The 17,462-nt window shown below is 35.5% G+C and overlaps 1 protein-coding gene across 2 annotated transcripts; it reads left to right on the forward strand.

Moving 5' to 3' along the window:
• Positions 1–1,651: 1,651 nt before the first annotated feature.
• LOC127107177 (histone acetyltransferase HAC1) lies at positions 1,652–16,892 on the forward strand. 2 transcript variants are annotated; one of them, XM_051044470.1, is made up of 17 exons: positions 1,652–1,844; positions 2,236–2,519; positions 2,973–3,090; positions 3,277–3,574; positions 3,654–4,133; positions 4,276–6,074; positions 7,237–7,533; positions 7,611–7,889; positions 9,743–9,871; positions 9,960–10,160; positions 10,282–10,424; positions 10,546–10,858; positions 11,041–11,180; positions 14,131–14,209; positions 14,454–14,843; positions 16,023–16,240; positions 16,325–16,892. In XM_051044470.1, exons 2-17 carry the CDS (start codon positions 2,323–2,325, stop codon positions 16,434–16,436), a joined length of 5,193 nt encoding a protein of 1,730 aa, XP_050900427.1. In that variant the 5' UTR covers positions 1,652–1,844; positions 2,236–2,322; the 3' UTR covers positions 16,437–16,892. The 2 variants fall into 2 exon arrangements, with proteins under 2 accessions (XP_050900427.1, XP_050900428.1); XM_051044471.1 differs by having other exon boundaries at positions 2,262–2,519.
• The last annotated feature ends 570 nt before the right edge of the window (positions 16,893–17,462 follow it).

Genomic DNA, 17,462 nt, shown 5'->3' on the forward strand with positions numbered 1-17,462 from the left:
AGCAAGAAACATACTGGTAAACATATATGTATAAATGATTTATTCTTGTTAAAATTGGTTATTTAGTGACATTCGGTTATGTGGAGTTGTGATATTTTGCAACACTTTCCTAGGGTGATAGCTAAGAAATGCCTTCGACAAAATCAAAATGAGATAAAATTAATTGATGTTGAAGCTGTCATTCACACGATCACACGTAAGAATAAGTCTAACATATATGTGAAGTACATGGCGCAAGGATGATATGAATATGTTGACAGGAAAAATTTCTACGACGGAGATGCATTGGTTTTAAAAATGGGAAGTTTTTCCCCTTACTTGTATGCTACATTGAAGATGGTTTGATGAACTCTGTTATTTTTGTGTGTTTTCTATAAACAAGTGAATAAAATCATTTATGGGTATGTACTTCAATTTATTTTGCAGATGTTTTGGGTATTTTTTTAGTTGAAGTATAACTTTATGTATGACAAATTATATTAGTCAGTATTTATGCATAGAATACACTTCTCCGATTGGCTTTTTTTTTGTTATCATGCAAAGTTTAACATCTTATTATATCAAAAATTTATATATTCAATTACCTTACTTATATATGCAGCGATATATTCATAATGCAAATATTGAAATAATACGTCGTATAATAATTTGGTAACATTATGCAGTTTGCAAAGTCTGAGTCATCTGCAATATGCATAATCAAGATTGCAAGGTTTGAAATATGAGAAAAAGGGTCATACACTGACATTGTAAATTTATTTTACACTATCAACCAATGACGGCCATGCATCGTCAAATCAGACTGAAAATTTTAAAATACTAGTATGACATGACGAAATGATATATTCTTATTGGATGACAGTGTAAAACTATTTTACACTGTTCAGTGTATCACCGTTAAACCTTTGAAATATTATGCAGATGTAAAATTTCTACACTTAAAATTAATGATGTTTTCATTTTTTAAATATCATTTTTTTTTTGTGAAATATCACAAATCATCGTATATAAATCTATTGTAAAATTTTGTAAATAAAAATATAACTTAAAAAACAAATATCTCATCGACTTTCTCTAAAAAAAAACAAAAAGGAGAACCAAAAATCATTAAATTTAAAATTAAAAGATTAATTTCGTAAATCAAATTAAAATAAAAAACTAAAACTTTAGTTTAACATAAATTCAAAAAAATATTTATTTAATGAACATATAAATAAAAAGACATTAATGTACATATAAACAAAAAGACACGAATAAAATATAAGTTTAATAATTCAATTTTTGTTTTAAATAGATTTAAACTATTGATTAATATAACATATTTGAAAGACGTTTATGGAATAAAATTGAAGTTTTACTTAACACGGGCAAACTGGGCGTAACGGGATTAAAAAACAGTTTTTAAATGTAGTTAAGATAAAAAAAAAGTTTAAATTAAATGAAAATTAAAGTTTAGATCGAAAAAACTGTAACCTAAACAATTCCGGTGCTCGACCAATAGATATCTTTGATCCCGTCCGCCTACTTAGTACTTACGGTTTATTTTTTCTTACTCTTTTTAATTTTAATAATCAATATAATATAAGATATGATCTTTATTTAAAAAAATTACGATATGATGTATTTATCGATTTATCGGTTCTTTTTATTTTAGTTATTATAGTTCGTTCGTGGCAAAATTTCGCACGTGCCTTTGGTTGGAGATGTTGTCACCGACCTTTCTCTCTTTCTCCACGGCAAAAGCATCGTGAATCTTCGTCGTCGCGGTCGTCGATATTTTGCACCTTCTTTTCCAATTTCCTACACTCCCATTTCATTCCGCAACCGATTCTTCACCGTTTTAGGTTAGCCCTAAGTCATCAATCTATTAGGGTTTCCTTCTTCCTTAACTTGTATTTGTTGATTTCGTTTAATATCTAGGGTTTCTTATACTACTCATGCTTGACTGAATTTCTATAATCAATTATCCACAACAACTATAGGGAATTCCTTTTGCATCAATTTACACAAACTTATTTTGCTCATACACTTTAACCAAATTTATAATCATTTTGCCTCTTCTTTTCAAATTTCATATATTCTGATAATATGTTTCTTCCTATCACTTTTTGTTAGTGCCTTTAAAATTAAATTGTTGATTTTAAATTCACATTTAAATGGATTTTGACATTGAATTTGCACATGAAATTGTTGACTTTACATTGATTTCGGTATTGGATTGGCGCTACTCATCAGGTGTTTGGTTTGTACCTGATTACAAGGGCGAAGTACTAGCTGATGGTGTAATGCTTGGAACATTTTAAAGTTATGTGAAGAATAAAGATGAAACTACAGGCACATATTCCAGGACAGATATCTGGACAGGTACCCAATCAAACAGGAACTCAGTTGCCTGGACTCACCCAGCTAAATGGGAATGCCCTCCCATCACAGATGTCATCTTTAGGCGGTGTATCACGATCATCAAATAACATGGACACTGAATTTCTTAGAGCACGGGCATTTATTCAAGAGAAGATGTAAGTTATTTGCTTCTTTAACCCCTCCTTAAGGGGGTAATTTGACTATATTAAGTCCTTTGGCGAATTTTATCAATAGGTGTAATACTTGGAGATTGATATTTCTTGAAACTAGCTATTGACATGCCAATATATGTTATAATTTGGTTCAAAAAGAAATAAATAGTTGGATTTATATAAAAAAAAGGAAAGATATTTTTTTGGCACTTGGTCAATGTAAACATATTTGAACTAGCGAAATCATTCTATCAAAGTTATTGATTAGGACCACTGCAGTATATATGCCATTAAGTCAATTCGATTGCTCTGTCTCTGAGTGCTCCACCTGGTTCGTTTTTTTGACTGGGATATAATATAATGCTTGCATACGATATGTTATGGTATTCTTTTCATTCTTGTCGATTTCACTTTACAGCAAATAATATATATTTACATTCTACCTTCACCTTCCAGCTGTGATGTGTTATTGCACCGGCATCATCATCAGCCAATTGATGATATTCAGAAAAGGAGGATTAAGGATCTTGCAAAACGCCTGGAGGAGGCCATGTTAAAAGCTGCTTCCTCTAAGGTTTTTTCTTGATCTCATGTTAATTATCTTATCACTATTCGGAGGGATTTACATCTTCCTTAATTTTAATTTTTAAATACCCAAGATTTATGATTCTGGAAGTAATAACAAGGTGCATTCAAACTTCTTCCTCCTTAATTTCGAAGATTATTATTGTATTTACAATGTTTTGGACTTGTATTTTAGGAGGACTACATGAACTTGGAAACACTAGAGAGTCGTTTATCTAATTTCCTTCGACGAGCAACTATGAATAATAACAGCCAACAATATCCTCAGTTTATTAGCTCCTCTCCCATTGGTACAATGATACCAACCCCTGGTTTGTCGCATGGTCCAAATTCAAGCATGGTGGCTGCATCTTCTATAGATGCCTCAATGATATCTTCCAGTGGGGGTAATAGCATGGTATCAACATCTTTCAATAGTGTAAATATGTTACCAGCTGGTGGCATGCTCGGCAATTCCATAAATAGATCTGATGGTAATAAAATGCTTTAGTGCTTTACCAATCTTTTTCACTTTTGTTTCCTTTTTTTCATTCTGGAGCATATTTATTGTAGGTTTGTCAAATGGATATCAGCAGTCTTCTACCAACTTTTCTGTTGGCTCGGGAGGGAACATGTCATCAATGGGTGTGCCGAGAATTTCAAGCCAAATGATTCCTACGCCAGGATTTACAGTTAACAGCAATCACTCACATATGAATGTAGATTCATCTTCTAACGGTAATATCTTTTCTAGTGCAGAGTCTACTATGGTATCACAGTCACAGCTGCTGCAGCAGAAACAGCATGTTGGTGACCAAAGTCATGTATTGTCGAACCTTGGCAGCCAAATGAGTAGTGGAATGAGATCTGGTTTGCTGCAAAAACAATTTACAAACTCAAATGGTGCTATAAATAGTGGGCTGGGCTTGATTGGTAACAATGTCCAACTTGCTAATGAACCAGGCACTTCTGATGGTTATGCCCCAACTTATGCTAATTCCCCTAAACACATACATCAGCACTTTGACCAGAATCAGAAACCAGTAGTGCAGGGTAATCTTTCTTACCCGTGTTTAGTTGTGTCACCGTTTTTAGTTAATATTATTTATTGGTATGTCTATCTGTTTGTGTATGTGTATATTTTTTGTCCCTAGAAATTGACATCTGTCATAATGAGTAACACTTTTATTATCAGGTGATGGATATGGAATGAATAATGTTGACCCTTTTGCTTCTGGAAACTTTTATGGATCTGTGGCATCTTCTGGGTCTATGATGAACACTCAGAACACAAATTCAGTAAAACTGCCATCGATACCCAAGACTAATTCATTGATTAGCAGTCACTCAAATTTGCATGGTATGCAGCAGGCTACTCATATGAAATCTCAAGCAGTCAATCAATTGGAAAAGTTTCAGTCTTCATCGGCTTCAAGAGATGCCTTTCTGCATTCTCAACAACAGTATCAGCAAAGGCCCCAGCAATTTCAACAGCTAGAACAGTATTCACAATCACAGCAACAATTTCAGTTGAAACTACATAGTCAGCAGCCTCAGCATTTGGTCAATGACGATGGATTCAATCAGTCTCAGTTGTCTTCCAATCTAGAAAACCAAGTGAAGATAGAGCCTGGAATTGAACACCATAAAGAAGTGCTCAATTCTCATGTTCCTGAACAGTTCCATATGTCTGAGATGCAGAATCAGTTCCAGCAAAATTCATCTGAAGATTGTTCTAGGAGTGCTCAATACCTTTCCTTTCCATCTGGTCAGCACGATTTATCGTCATCAGCACCTCAAAATTCGCAACAAATGTTGCATCCACACCAATTAGTTACAGAATCTCAAAATAAGTTCAGCTGTCTTACAGTTGGTGCACAATCCAATTCTAAACCAGTAGTTCTAAACCAATGGCCTGACTCACAAGATGGTAACCACATGTCTAACAATATTTCACACGACCAGCATCTCCATGTAGATTTTCATCAAAGAATATCAGGAAAGGATGAAGCTCATTGCAATAACTTATCATCGGATGTATCAATGAGTCAAGCTGTTGTTCCTAGTGGCGCAGCTGCTCCACAAGACCCAGGAAGTGATGTCAAAAAGGCACACAAAAATCAACAAAGGTGGCTCTTATTTCTACTTCATGCTCGACGATGTTCTGCTCCTGAAGGACGATGCCAAGAACGCTTTTGTTCTAGTGCACAGAAGTTATGCAAGCACATAGATGAATGCACCGTGCGTCATTGTCCATACCCTCGTTGTCATCATACTAGGGTATTGCTTCATCATTTCATGCACTGCAAGGATCCGTGTTGCCCTGTTTGTGTTTTTGTAAAAAATTACCGGCGTGCATTTCAACTTAAGGCTCAAATTCAGCCAGACTCTGAATCAAGTTTGCCAAGTGTGGTAAATGGATCATGTAAATCTTACAATATTACAGCTATGCCATCCAGATTGATCTCGAATCCTACGTTAGTTGTGGAAACTTCAGAAGGCTTGCACCCATCTCTAAAACGCATAAAGATTGAGCATTGCACCCAGTCTGTTAATCTTGAAAAAGATAATTCTGTTTCATCCTCTATTTCAGCAAATTGTGAATCTCTTGTTTCCAGGGATGCTCAGTCCCAAATCTATCCCAATGCAGAGAAGTCTATCTCAATTAAGTCTGAGCTTACAGAAGTAAAAGCTGAAGTTCAGTCTCATGCTAAGCTTAGCGATATGAAGATGGATTCCAATAATGCAGATAATAAAATTCCCAGTGGTGAGCCTGTCAAGAATGATGATCCTGGTAATTTAGCTAGGCCAGAAAATATGAAAAATGAGAAAGAAATTGGGCAAGATAGGCAAGAAAATGTGATGCAGCACTGTGAAAATGCAGCTGGAACAAAGTCTGGTAAGCCAAAAATTAAGGGGGTCTCTTTAACCGAGTTATTTACTCCAGAGCAAGTCCGGGAACATATTACTGGTCTCCGGCAATGGGTTGGCCAAGTAAGTATTTGTATATTCCCATGTTATCGTTTTCATAAAAAAAGTTAATTTAATGCCATTAGTTTAATAATACTAAACATTTCAATTGTAAGTTAAAATATACTGAAACTTTTTTCCTGATATAATAGTCTATGGACTTCAAAAAGCACATGTTGCTTGCGTGAAATTCATTAGTAACCTCTGGTTTGATTATACATCCTTTATTTTATATTAGTAGACTGGGATGTCACAAGCTGAAAGAAACCATTTAGTTTCAGCCTTGAGGCGGTGTCATAACAAACTAAATAAACTTTGAAATTTAGATTGAACGAAAGAACAAAATAGACCCTGTACTGATCATGTTTATTTTGGTGTCAACAAATTGACAACTCTTTTCATTTATACAAGAGGAAAATTTATATGAATGAGTACAAAGAAAAGTTAACTGAACTCCACTCTCTTAACAAGTCTACCTCTAGGATTCTCTGAAAGGAAGTATGTGCTGAATGTCATGCTGAGATTGATAACTACTAGTCTAGTGACATATATATATTTTCCTTTAAAGCGGCAGGCACTTTACTCTAGCCTAAGGCTGGCACCAAAGAACAACATACAGATCACACTGCTTCAAGAATATACCCTCCTTTCTACAGAAAAAGCGCGTGAATCTAGTTTAGAGAAAAATCAGCAAATCTTTGGGGCATTCCCGAAATTCATCAGTCAATTCCACCCAAATAAATAGCTGGATACTATGAATATTATGCTAATGAATAACTAGGGTTTGTAGTTACTTTTAAGGCTCCAACTCATACTTTGATATACCCTAGGCTGTCTCTGTCTCTTTAATAGCCAGTTTCATGATCTACGGAACATGGTGTTAGTTACATATATGATGTATGTCTATTATGCATTTCATTATTTGAATTATTTCTGTCATCAGTTTGGCTATGTTTTGATTGATGAAAAGAGATATAGTGAAATCGAACCTAATGGAATGCACTCCACGCTATTTAACACGCTAGGTTATGTTGCTTATCTTAGAGTCAAGGTTTATTAACATATTGAAGTCTGGTTGAACATATTCTACTATTTTTATTGCTCATTTTCTATATCTTATGCACACATTTTTTCTATCTGTCTTCTGTACTAACCTGTTACTATTATGCATCATTTTCTGTGACAGAGCAAATCAAAGGCTGAGAAGAATCAAGCAATGGAGCATTCTATGAGTGAGAATTCCTGTCAATTATGTGCTGTTGAGAAGCTTACATTTGAACCACCACCTATTTATTGCACAACATGCGGGGTTCGCATCAAACGGAACAATATGTACTATACCATGGGTACTGGTGATACTCGGCATTATTTTTGTATCCCATGCTATAATGATGCTCGTACAGAACACATTGTTGTTGATGGGACTCCCATTTCTAAGTCAAGATTGGAAAAGAAGAAGAATGATGAGGAAACTGAGGAATGGGTGCGTGCCATATGTGCCATATTGTTGCTTGATTAGTTGTTTATTTGTTTTATTAACCATCAATGTTTTGTCTGCAGTGGGTTCAATGTGATAAATGTGAAGCTTGGCAACATCAAATATGTGCTTTGTTTAATGGAAGAAGAAATGATGGTGGACAAGCTGAATACACTTGCCCTAACTGCTACATTGAAGAGGTAGAACGGGGTGAGCGCAAGCCATTACCCCAAAGTGCTGTTCTTGGGGCGAAGGATTTACCTAGAACTATTCTTAGTGATCATATCGAACAACGATTGTTTAAGCGGCTAAAGCACGAAAGAACAGAGAGAGCAAGGTTTCATGGGAAAAGCTATGATGAGGTGATTAATATATTGGTTATGAGAATTACATTCAGTTCTATTTTTTAATTCATAATTACCTTTTATGTTTTATTTTTTTTATTTTAGCTCTTCACTTTTTTACCTTGTATTTTATATCAGTTAGATTGTTAGGTATCCAGTATCCCTGTAAGTTGAATGGTTAGTTAGTTGGTTGGTTATAACTTATAACTAGTAGAAGGGGAATTTGAGGGGGATTAATCTTTTGAAAAAAAATCTGGTGGGAGAATTCTAGGTCTCTCAAATACCTGGGTGTAATGAAGATTTTCTATAAAGCTCCAATACTCCTAGGTTTAGATATATCGTGTGTCATACACATGTTGAACACTGGAATTTGTACGACATGTGTGAGGAATCTCAAACAAATGTACCAAAAATCCTTTTTTACACTTTGACTAACCTCCAACACTCCTCAAACACAAAATCAAGTGAGAATAAAAACATCTAAATTTAATAAAAACCATAAACAAAAAATCCGGCTTTGAAAACTACTTATTAAAATGATCTAGGCCAATTTCCTGTCCTAAGTGTGGGTGGCACCCACATTAGTCTAGGCAAATAACACGGAACATTAGCGTCGTCATATGCCAGTGGAATAACAAAGATATGGGCTCATAAACTTATCTACTAGGAGGCATAGGTATGAATACAAGATATATGTCGTTTTAAAAAGAATTAAGGTATGTGTACGTTGACAAAGAACACGAGTTATTTATATAATATAATATGATACATCTAAATTGTTCAATTCACAACAAAACATCAAAACGATTTTTTTGAAGGCAACACAATAAAAGATTAACTAACAAGTCAAAAATTGTATTTTGTTACAACAATATAGAAAGTTAGAAACTCAAATGCACAAATACTAGTATATAATTATAATTATTATATTAATATGTGAGAAAGTCATTTATTCCAGTGTTATTCATAGGAGATCACCAAGAATCCGATATGAGAAATAGTGGATAGAGTAGCTGGTAAATAGTGGAAGCCGCAAAGCGGTTGAAATATAAATAATTGTACAAAAAATAAAGCACATAGTCAAACAAATAAAAGCTGCATAAACATAGATTACAAAAGTAGTGAGGTTTTATTCCTTTAGGTATTATCTATAGTACCCACCAACTGACTCACCACTTCAGGTTTATACTTTAAAGTTTTAAAAAGTTTGGCCACTGCTAAAACACTCAACTACGCTTTTCTTTACGTACCGCTATAACTGATATATCAAAACGCGCCACTATAGTGAAAATAGTAGAGTTGACATATCATATTGGCTACCCCGAATTCCGATTTTTTAACAACACTGGTTTATTAAAAAAAGATATATATGAGAAAGCCTCAAATTTCACCCACAGCAGATTAATGAGGAAAAAGAGAGTATCGGCCAGTACCGTACACATAGCGGTATTGGATACATCACGGTTTCACGAGTAAGCATCCTAGGTTTTGGGATTGAGCTTAACTCATGCCCAGACAATTAGGTTGCAAGGTGAGCGCTGTTCAATGTCTAGACCCGGGCATGCCTATATTGAGATCCATGTTATTCTACTCATATAATTTCACACTTTAGATGTTCAATCCTGAGCATGAGAAGGTGTTTTGAGAGTTTCACACTGATTACAAATATGACCTATATCATGCTTATAACGTTTGGGTGGTTCTCACATTGCAAGCCAGTTTTGTGAGGATGATTTAGGCCCAAAAGTTTAAGATGCTATCAGTCTCCTAGATCTGTTATTAGGCCAAGATCACTGTTATTCCACCACTACTTGTCCATGTTCTTGGTTTCTAATGGATTGCCAATTTTGTTTTCATTTGGGTGTTACTAGGTGCCTGGAGCTGACTCCCTAGTCGTAAGAGTCGTGTCATCCGTTGACAAGAAGTTAGAAGTGAAACAGCGCTTTTTGGAAATTTTTCAGGAAGAAAATTACCCAACAGAATTCCCATACAAATCCAAGGTAATCAAAAGGTTGTTTTAAACTACATGGTTGTTATTAAAACCTTATCTATTATCTTTGATAATGATGTCTTAGCTTTCATTTCCAGGTGGTTTTGCTGTTTCAAAAGATTGAAGGTGTGGAAGTATGCTTATTTGGCATGTATGTTCAAGAATTTGGAGCTGAATGTCAATTTCCCAATCAGCGCCGGGTGTATCTTTCATATCTGGACTCTGTGAAGTATTTCAGGCCCGAGGTTAAGTCAGTAACTGGAGAGGCTCTTCGAACATTTGTTTACCATGAAATTCTGGTAATCTTTGGCAGTGTCTTACTTTGGAACCCTCTCTTGGAGAATTACAGCTCTGCCTTTTAATGATACTGTAACCTATATTCTATATAAACAATTTTTCATTTCATTCTATTTCTTGTAGATTGGATATCTCGAATATTGTAAGCTGCGTGGTTTTACTAGCTGCTATATATGGGCCTGTCCTCCATTGAAGGGTGAAGATTATATTTTATATTGCCATCCAGAAATTCAGAAAACACCAAAATCTGACAAGCTTCGTGAATGGTGAGCACAAGAGAGTTGATATTAGCAAAAAAGAAACAGAAACTTGTAATATAATTGTAGTTGTATAATGTGATATGTTTATTCATCTCTAACTTCTGCATCTGTGAACATGTTTCATCAGGTATCTTGCCATGTTAAGAAAAGCTGCAAAGGAGAATGTTGTGGTTGATATCACCAACTTATATGATCATTTCTTCACATCTACTGGTGAATGTAGAGCTAAGGTTACAGCTGCAAGACTGCCATATTTTGACGGTGACTACTGGCCTGGGGCTGCAGAGGATTTGATTTATCAGCTACGCCAAGAGGAAGATGGAAGAAGACAAAATAAAAAGGGAACAACAAAAAAGACTATCACAAAAAGGGCCTTGAAAGCATCTGGCCAGTCAGATCTTTCAGGAAATGCTTCGAAAGATCTGCTCCTCATGCACAAAGTAATTCATCATTTTAAATATGCAACAATATAAATATCTTTTAGCAATTTGATTGTACCTCGTGTGATCATGCTTCCTAACATTATTATCTTCTCCTTACTTCACCGATTTAAACTTTTTTTTTGTTAGGTTTTTTTGTGATAATTTTATTTATACGAAGTTCTTGATCATTCTTTCTCCAGCTCGGTGAAACCATTTCCCCAATGAAGGAAGATTTTATTATGGTTCACTTGCAGCATGCATGTAGCCACTGCTGTATTCTAATGGTGTGTGGCAACCGTTGGGTTTGTAGCCAGTGCAAGAACTTTCAGATTTGTGATAAGTAAGGCTCTTCAATTTTATCTCCATGTTTTGGCTTATGACATGTCAGTTACTATTTGTTAAACTAAATGGATATACCAGTAGAAAATTCTGGCATCTCCATCTAATTAGAAAAGAGTAATTTCAACTACTATTTATCTGCTGTGGATATTTCTACAATAACATTTCTTCATTGTCCCAACATCATATGTCTTATCTCATTAGTATTATTTGTTTTTATCCCTTGTGTGATCTTTCAATTTTTCTTTTATCTATTGCCAACTGAAAAACTTTCAAACTCGACAAATCGATTTTGGCAGTCACACGTTTTGTCTTGCCTCTCTTTAGGTGTTGTTAGAGATAAGTAGTAAGCTACAAGCTTTGTATTTCTCTCTTATTCTAAAATTATAACTAACTTGCTGAGCTGTAAGTTAGTTAGTTACTCATGTCTCTATATAAAGAGATCTTTTGTACTCTTTCAATTAATGAATACACAATATGAAATTCTGAACTGAGCATAACAGAATTCTCTAACAGATTTCTACTATTCTATCATTATAACTAACTTGCTGAGCTGTAAGTTAGTTCCTCATGTCTCTATATAAAGAGATCTTTTGTACTCTTTCAATTAATGAATGCGCAATATGAAATTCTGAACCGAGCATAACAGAATATTTCTACTATTCTATCATGGTATCTAGAGCTTCTTTCTTGATCCAATAACCTGCATCCATGGAGAATTCTTCTCCATTCATCACTGAGGGCTCCTTCGCTCTTCTCATGTCAAACTTTCGCATCTCATCTCTGTGAAACTTGATGACAAGAACTTCAAGCAGTGGAAACAACAAATTGATGGAGTTATTGTCACAAGCTTCAGAGATTCGTCACTGCACCTTCGGTTCCTCAGCACTTTCTTCCTAGTGTCGATCCTATGCCTCACCTAGTTCTCCTATGCCTACCTCCCCTGCCTCTTCTCCCTCACTCTTCTCCCTCACCAGCTCCTGCTTTCTCTGATCTAGCTGAAGCTAGTACTATCTCACCCTCATCCTCAACTGACACTATCTCCTCTGACAGCCCTTTAACTATTCCTACTCATGCCTCTGCACTTCTCATCAACCTCTCAATGTCCATGCTATATAAACTAGGGCCAAGAGTGGTATCCTTCAACCTAGACTCTATCCTACCCTTCTTCTTACTCACATGGAACCTACCTCAGTTAGTCAAGCCTTGACTGCACCTCATTGGTTACAGCCTATGAAAGAGGAGTATCAGGCTCTTTTGAAGAATCAGACTTGGACTTTGGTGCCACCATCTGCCACTAAGAAGCCTATTGGCTGCAAGTGGGGTTTTAGGGTGAAGGAGAACCCTGATGGCTCAATCAACAAGTACAAGGCCAAACTTGTTGCTAAAGGGTTTCATCAGCAGGCTGACAATGATTTTACTGAAACATTTTCTCTCGTTATAAAGCCTGTCAATGTCAGAACTGTTCTGACACTTGCAGTCACAAACAGGCGGACTGTTCAGCAGATTGATGTGAACAATGCCTTCCTCAATGACATACTTGAGGAAGAAGTTTATATGCACCAACCCCCTGGCTTTGAGGTTTCAGATAAGATTCTAGTTTGCAGGTTAAACAAAGCTCAATATGGGCGTAAACAGGCGCCTAGGGCCTGGTTTGACAGACTTAAAGGGTCTTTGCTGCAGTATGGTTTCCAGGCTAGCAAGTTTGACCCAAGTCTGTTTTTACTACACACAAGCAGTCTCAATATTATGATATTGGTCTATGTTGATGATATAATCATCACTGGAATTTCTTCATCCTTTATTGCTACCTTGATCGAGAATCTTAATGACAAATTTGCTCTAAAGCCGCTAGGCAACTTAAACTATTTCTTGGGGATTGAAGTCACCCACTTCCCAAATGGCTCTTTGCTTCTCTCACAAGCCAAGTATGTGAGTGACTAGGCAAAGTAAATATGTCTTCTGCCAAGGGGATGCCTACACCAATGGTTTTTAGCAGCAAGCTTTCCAGAATTGGGTTTGATACAGTAATTTATCCCACTCAGTTTTGCTCTGTTGTTGGTGCTCTTCGATATGCTACCTTAACCACCAGGCTGAAATCTCTTTCTCTGTTAATAAGATGTGCCAGTTTTTATCTAATCCATTGAAGGAGCATTGGAAAGCAGTGAAAAGGATCCTCAGGTACCTAAGTGGCACTCTACACTATGGGCTCCTCTTTCAACCTGCTCCAATCCATCAACCTTTGTCACTTCTAGGATTCTGTGATGCTGACTGGGCATCAGATCCTGATGACAGAAGGTCAACCTCAGGTGCTTGTGTGTTTCTAGGTCCTAATATTATCTCTTGGTGGTCAAAGAAGCAGCCATTGGTGGCCAGATCTAGTGCAGAGGCAGAGTATAGAAGCATGGCTAATCTAACTGCAGAAATGCTTTGGGTTCAGTCTCTTCTCAATGAACTTCACTGCAAGTTTCAGACTCCAAAGATTCTGTGTGACAATCTTAGCCAGTTACATTAGCTCACAATCCCATTCTTCATAACAGAACCAAACACATGGAGTTGGACATCTTCTTTGTGAGAGAGAAGGTGCTCAACAAGAGTTTGGTTGTGGCTCATGTCCCTGCTCAGGATCAGTGGGCTGAAGCCCTAACTAAACCACTGTCTGCTGTTAAATTCCTTCCTCTTTGTGACAAGCTTTAAGGTGTTTAACAAACAAAGTTGATTAACACACCTTCAACTTCTAAGGGGGAATGTTAGAGATAAGTAGTAAACTACTAGCTTTGTATTTCTTTCTTATTCTAAAACTGTAACCAACTTTCTGAGCTGTAAGTTAGTTAGTTACTCATGTCTCTATATAAAGAGATCTCTTCTACCCTTTCAATTAATGAATACACAATATAAAATTCAGAACTGAGCTTAACAGAATTCTCTAACAGATTTTTCTATTCTATCAGGTGTTATGAAGCAGAACTACAGCGTGAAGAGAGAGAAAGACATCCTGTTAATCAGAGGGAAAAACACACTCTTTATCCGGTAAGTAGGTTTATTTTGCGTAAAAAGTGTCTGGTTATAAACCAGTTCATTACTTTTATACTTCTCTGTTAGATTCTATTAGCACTTGACTGTTAATCATTTAATGTCTGCCTAATTCCTGGTTCCAACTCTCAAAAGATAAGGTCTTAGACAAATTATTGAGTTCTAAATTTGAATTTACTTTAAGTTAATCATTTTACTAATTAGTGAACTGTTAATAATTTTAATGAGCTTTATCTTGCAGGTTGAAATTACTGATGTACAAGATGATACAAAGGATAAAGATGATATTCTTGAAAGTGAATTCTTTGACACTAGACAGGCATTTCTAAGTCTCTGCCAGGGAAATCATTACCAGTATGATACTTTAAGGCGGGCCAAGCATTCCTCAATGATGGTCCTATATCATCTTCATAATCCAACTGCTCCTGCGTTTGTGACCACTTGTAATATATGCTATCTTGACATAGAAACTGGTCAAGGTTGGCGTTGTGAAGTTTGCCCAGAGTACGATGTATGCAATTCTTGTTATCAAAAGGGAGACATTGATCATCCTCATCAGTTGACAAATCACCCGTCAATGGTGGATCGTGATGCTCAGAACAAAGAAGCAAGGCAGCATCGAGTATTGCAGGTACTGTACAGGATATTAATACTTCTGTGGATTGTGTTATATCAATGGACATGCTTATATCTCACTTACTTATATTATTCATATATTATTGTGCCATAAATATACAACAAGGGCTTTTAGGGTATTTGCCAATTGTTTAAGTCAACCCTCCTTAATCTAAGTTTGTGATAGAAAGTTACCGTTCAAGGCTGCAGAATTTTAAGACATGTGATGTTTGGTGGTGGTAAAGAGAAAACACACGCAAGCTTAGTTTTATAAAGGTAAAAATGTTATGTTAGACAAGTGATTGCATCTATGAAAGAAAGGGAATCCAGGTTAAACTAAGGAGATGCAGGAAGAGGTAGAGAAAAGTGGCCTCAAATGAATCAAGGGATGCGGGTTTATGAAAGGAGGAAGGGTCGAAATGGAAAAGGCAGGGGACAGATGGAAACCAAGGCATCGGAAGCATTGGGATAAGAGATAAAATTATAGTGAAATTTCAACATTTCATGACAGTTGAGAGAGGGATTTGGGAATCAAGAAAGTGAGGGAGGATGCGGTAAGAGAGGAGTATTTGAGAGGGAGGGAGGTAACTTGTTTGGAAGAGTTTGCAAAAGTTGCTTATGATATGCCAATAAGTTTTCAACTTATTTTCATAAGCTTTTGAGTGGGTTGTAAAATCATATCATACTGAGCTCATGCAGAATTTTCTCTTATTTCTATGTTGGTTGCGGAAATTGCTTATGCATAGACTCTCGAATGCTAAGTGGTCATTCAATAACCTTTAATTAAGTTGCTTACTAAAATGTTCCTTTTTACTAAAACAAGAGGAACATGTTAAAACTACTTAATTTGAACTTAGAGTTCTACTGAAACTTTATGGCACAGAAACTTGGATTTCATGATGTATATCAATGACTGGCATAAAATGGATGATTAATGACATGATAATTCTTAATTTGTTCAACATTTTAAATTAAAAAGAATCTAAGACAAAAATTGTGTAAGCCATATTATTAAATCGTATATGACCTGTTGTGTTTGAAGCATCATCACTTTCTTTCAGTCAGTGTCATGTTTCTAAATTTTTGTTGGTATTATGTTTATAAATTTTTGTGATGCTATTGTTTGCTTATCATCATCATACGTGCTGTGAAATTTCTGTAATAAATTCTGATTTAAACGGTTGTGTAATTACAGCTAAGGAAAATGCTCGATCTTCTAGTGCATGCATCCCAATGTCGTTCTGCACATTGCCAATATCCTAATTGTCGCAAAGTGAAGGGACTGTTCCGCCATGGTATGCATTGCAAAACACGGGCTTCCGGAGGCTGCGTTCTTTGCAAGAAAATGTGGTATTTGCTTCAACTTCATGCTCGGGCATGCAAAGAATCTGAATGCCATGTGCCACGATGCAGGTTTGTGGAGCATTATACTGAAGTTAGTGTTTCGATTTATTATTGAATGTTCATGTGTTAATGTGTGGTTTGGGATAAAACCAGGGATTTAAAAGAACATCTAAGGAGGTTGCAGCAGCAGTCTGATTCACGGCGAAGAGCTGCTGTAATGGAGATGATGAGGCAGAGAGCTGCAGAAGTTGCTAACAATGCTTGATGAGCAATTTGTACATAGAAATACAGGGGCGCTTGAAAGAAGAAATGTTGTACACAGTTTCACCTATGCTTGGACAGCAGTGGTTGTTTTTGTGAATGCATAGGGTATACGTAGCCTACCAGCCTTGCAGGTTTGCTTGTCAATCTCCACATGATTGACGGCCCGGATTAAGTTGAACCGTATACTGCATGGGACTGACCAAGGTCCAGCGGGGGGGATTCAGTGATTCTTTAATTTTGAGAAGTTATTTGTATTATTATTAATGTCAAAGGCCATTCTTGGGTGGCAGGTGTACTATAGTCCTAATTAGTTTCACTTTTCTTTACAAATATTTGTGGGAGGGAGGATGCTTTTAATTCTTCTTAGTTTTACCCTTTTCAAGATTCACTGCATTTTGTAGAATCATTTTATTTAAACAAGAAAGTAAATAATTAGATTCATACCGTATTTTCTGAACCATTTTTTTTACTAATTCTAACAAAGATAAATTGACGAGCTATATGAGCAGTAAATTTTCGTAACTGAATGAAAACCTGTTTTGCTTTTCTCGGAATTGTTATTGGAAATAAACTTTTTGACAAAAATCAGTTTTCTAGAATATAACACAAATAAGAATCAAAAGGGGTGTCATAAGAGTACACTACTAAATTAAACTAGTCCAAGGCACTATGACATGTTTTAAAGTTGAGGTTTGCGAAGAATCACCTTGTAAAATTTAAAATTATCCTTCAATAATTCGGAAATGTACACTTCCTAAATATCTTATATATACCACATTCTTTTGTTTTAAATTAGTTTGGAGATATATTTAACAAAAAAAACGAGAATATACTTTCCTAATTATTTTTAGGCAGTTTTAATAATTATTTTTAATGATTTTCTACATTATGGATAATTTATAATTATTGTAATAAATTTATTATCAATTAAATCATATATTAATTTAATAAGATTAAAAGGATATATATATATATATATATATATATATATATATATATATATATATATATATATATATATATATAT

The sequence above is a fragment of the Lathyrus oleraceus genome, chromosome 7 (genome assembly GCF_024323335.1).
Source record: "Lathyrus oleraceus cultivar Zhongwan6 chromosome 7, CAAS_Psat_ZW6_1.0, whole genome shotgun sequence".
Classification (NCBI taxonomy): domain Eukaryota; kingdom Viridiplantae; phylum Streptophyta; class Magnoliopsida; order Fabales; family Fabaceae; genus Lathyrus; species Lathyrus oleraceus.

Excerpts from the sequence above, each read along its gene's own strand:
- LOC127107177 (XM_051044470.1), top strand. The coding sequence starts at position 2,323 with ATGAAACTACAGGCACATATTCCAGGACAGATATCTGGACAGGTACCC. Across the intron at positions 6,075-7,236 it reads TCCGGCAATGGGTTGGCCAA|AGCAAATCAAAGGCTGAGAA; the intron begins GTAAGTATTTGT and ends TTTCTGTGACAG. Across the intron at positions 7,890-9,742 it reads ATGGGAAAAGCTATGATGAG|GTGCCTGGAGCTGACTCCCT; the intron begins GTGATTAATATA and ends GGGTGTTACTAG.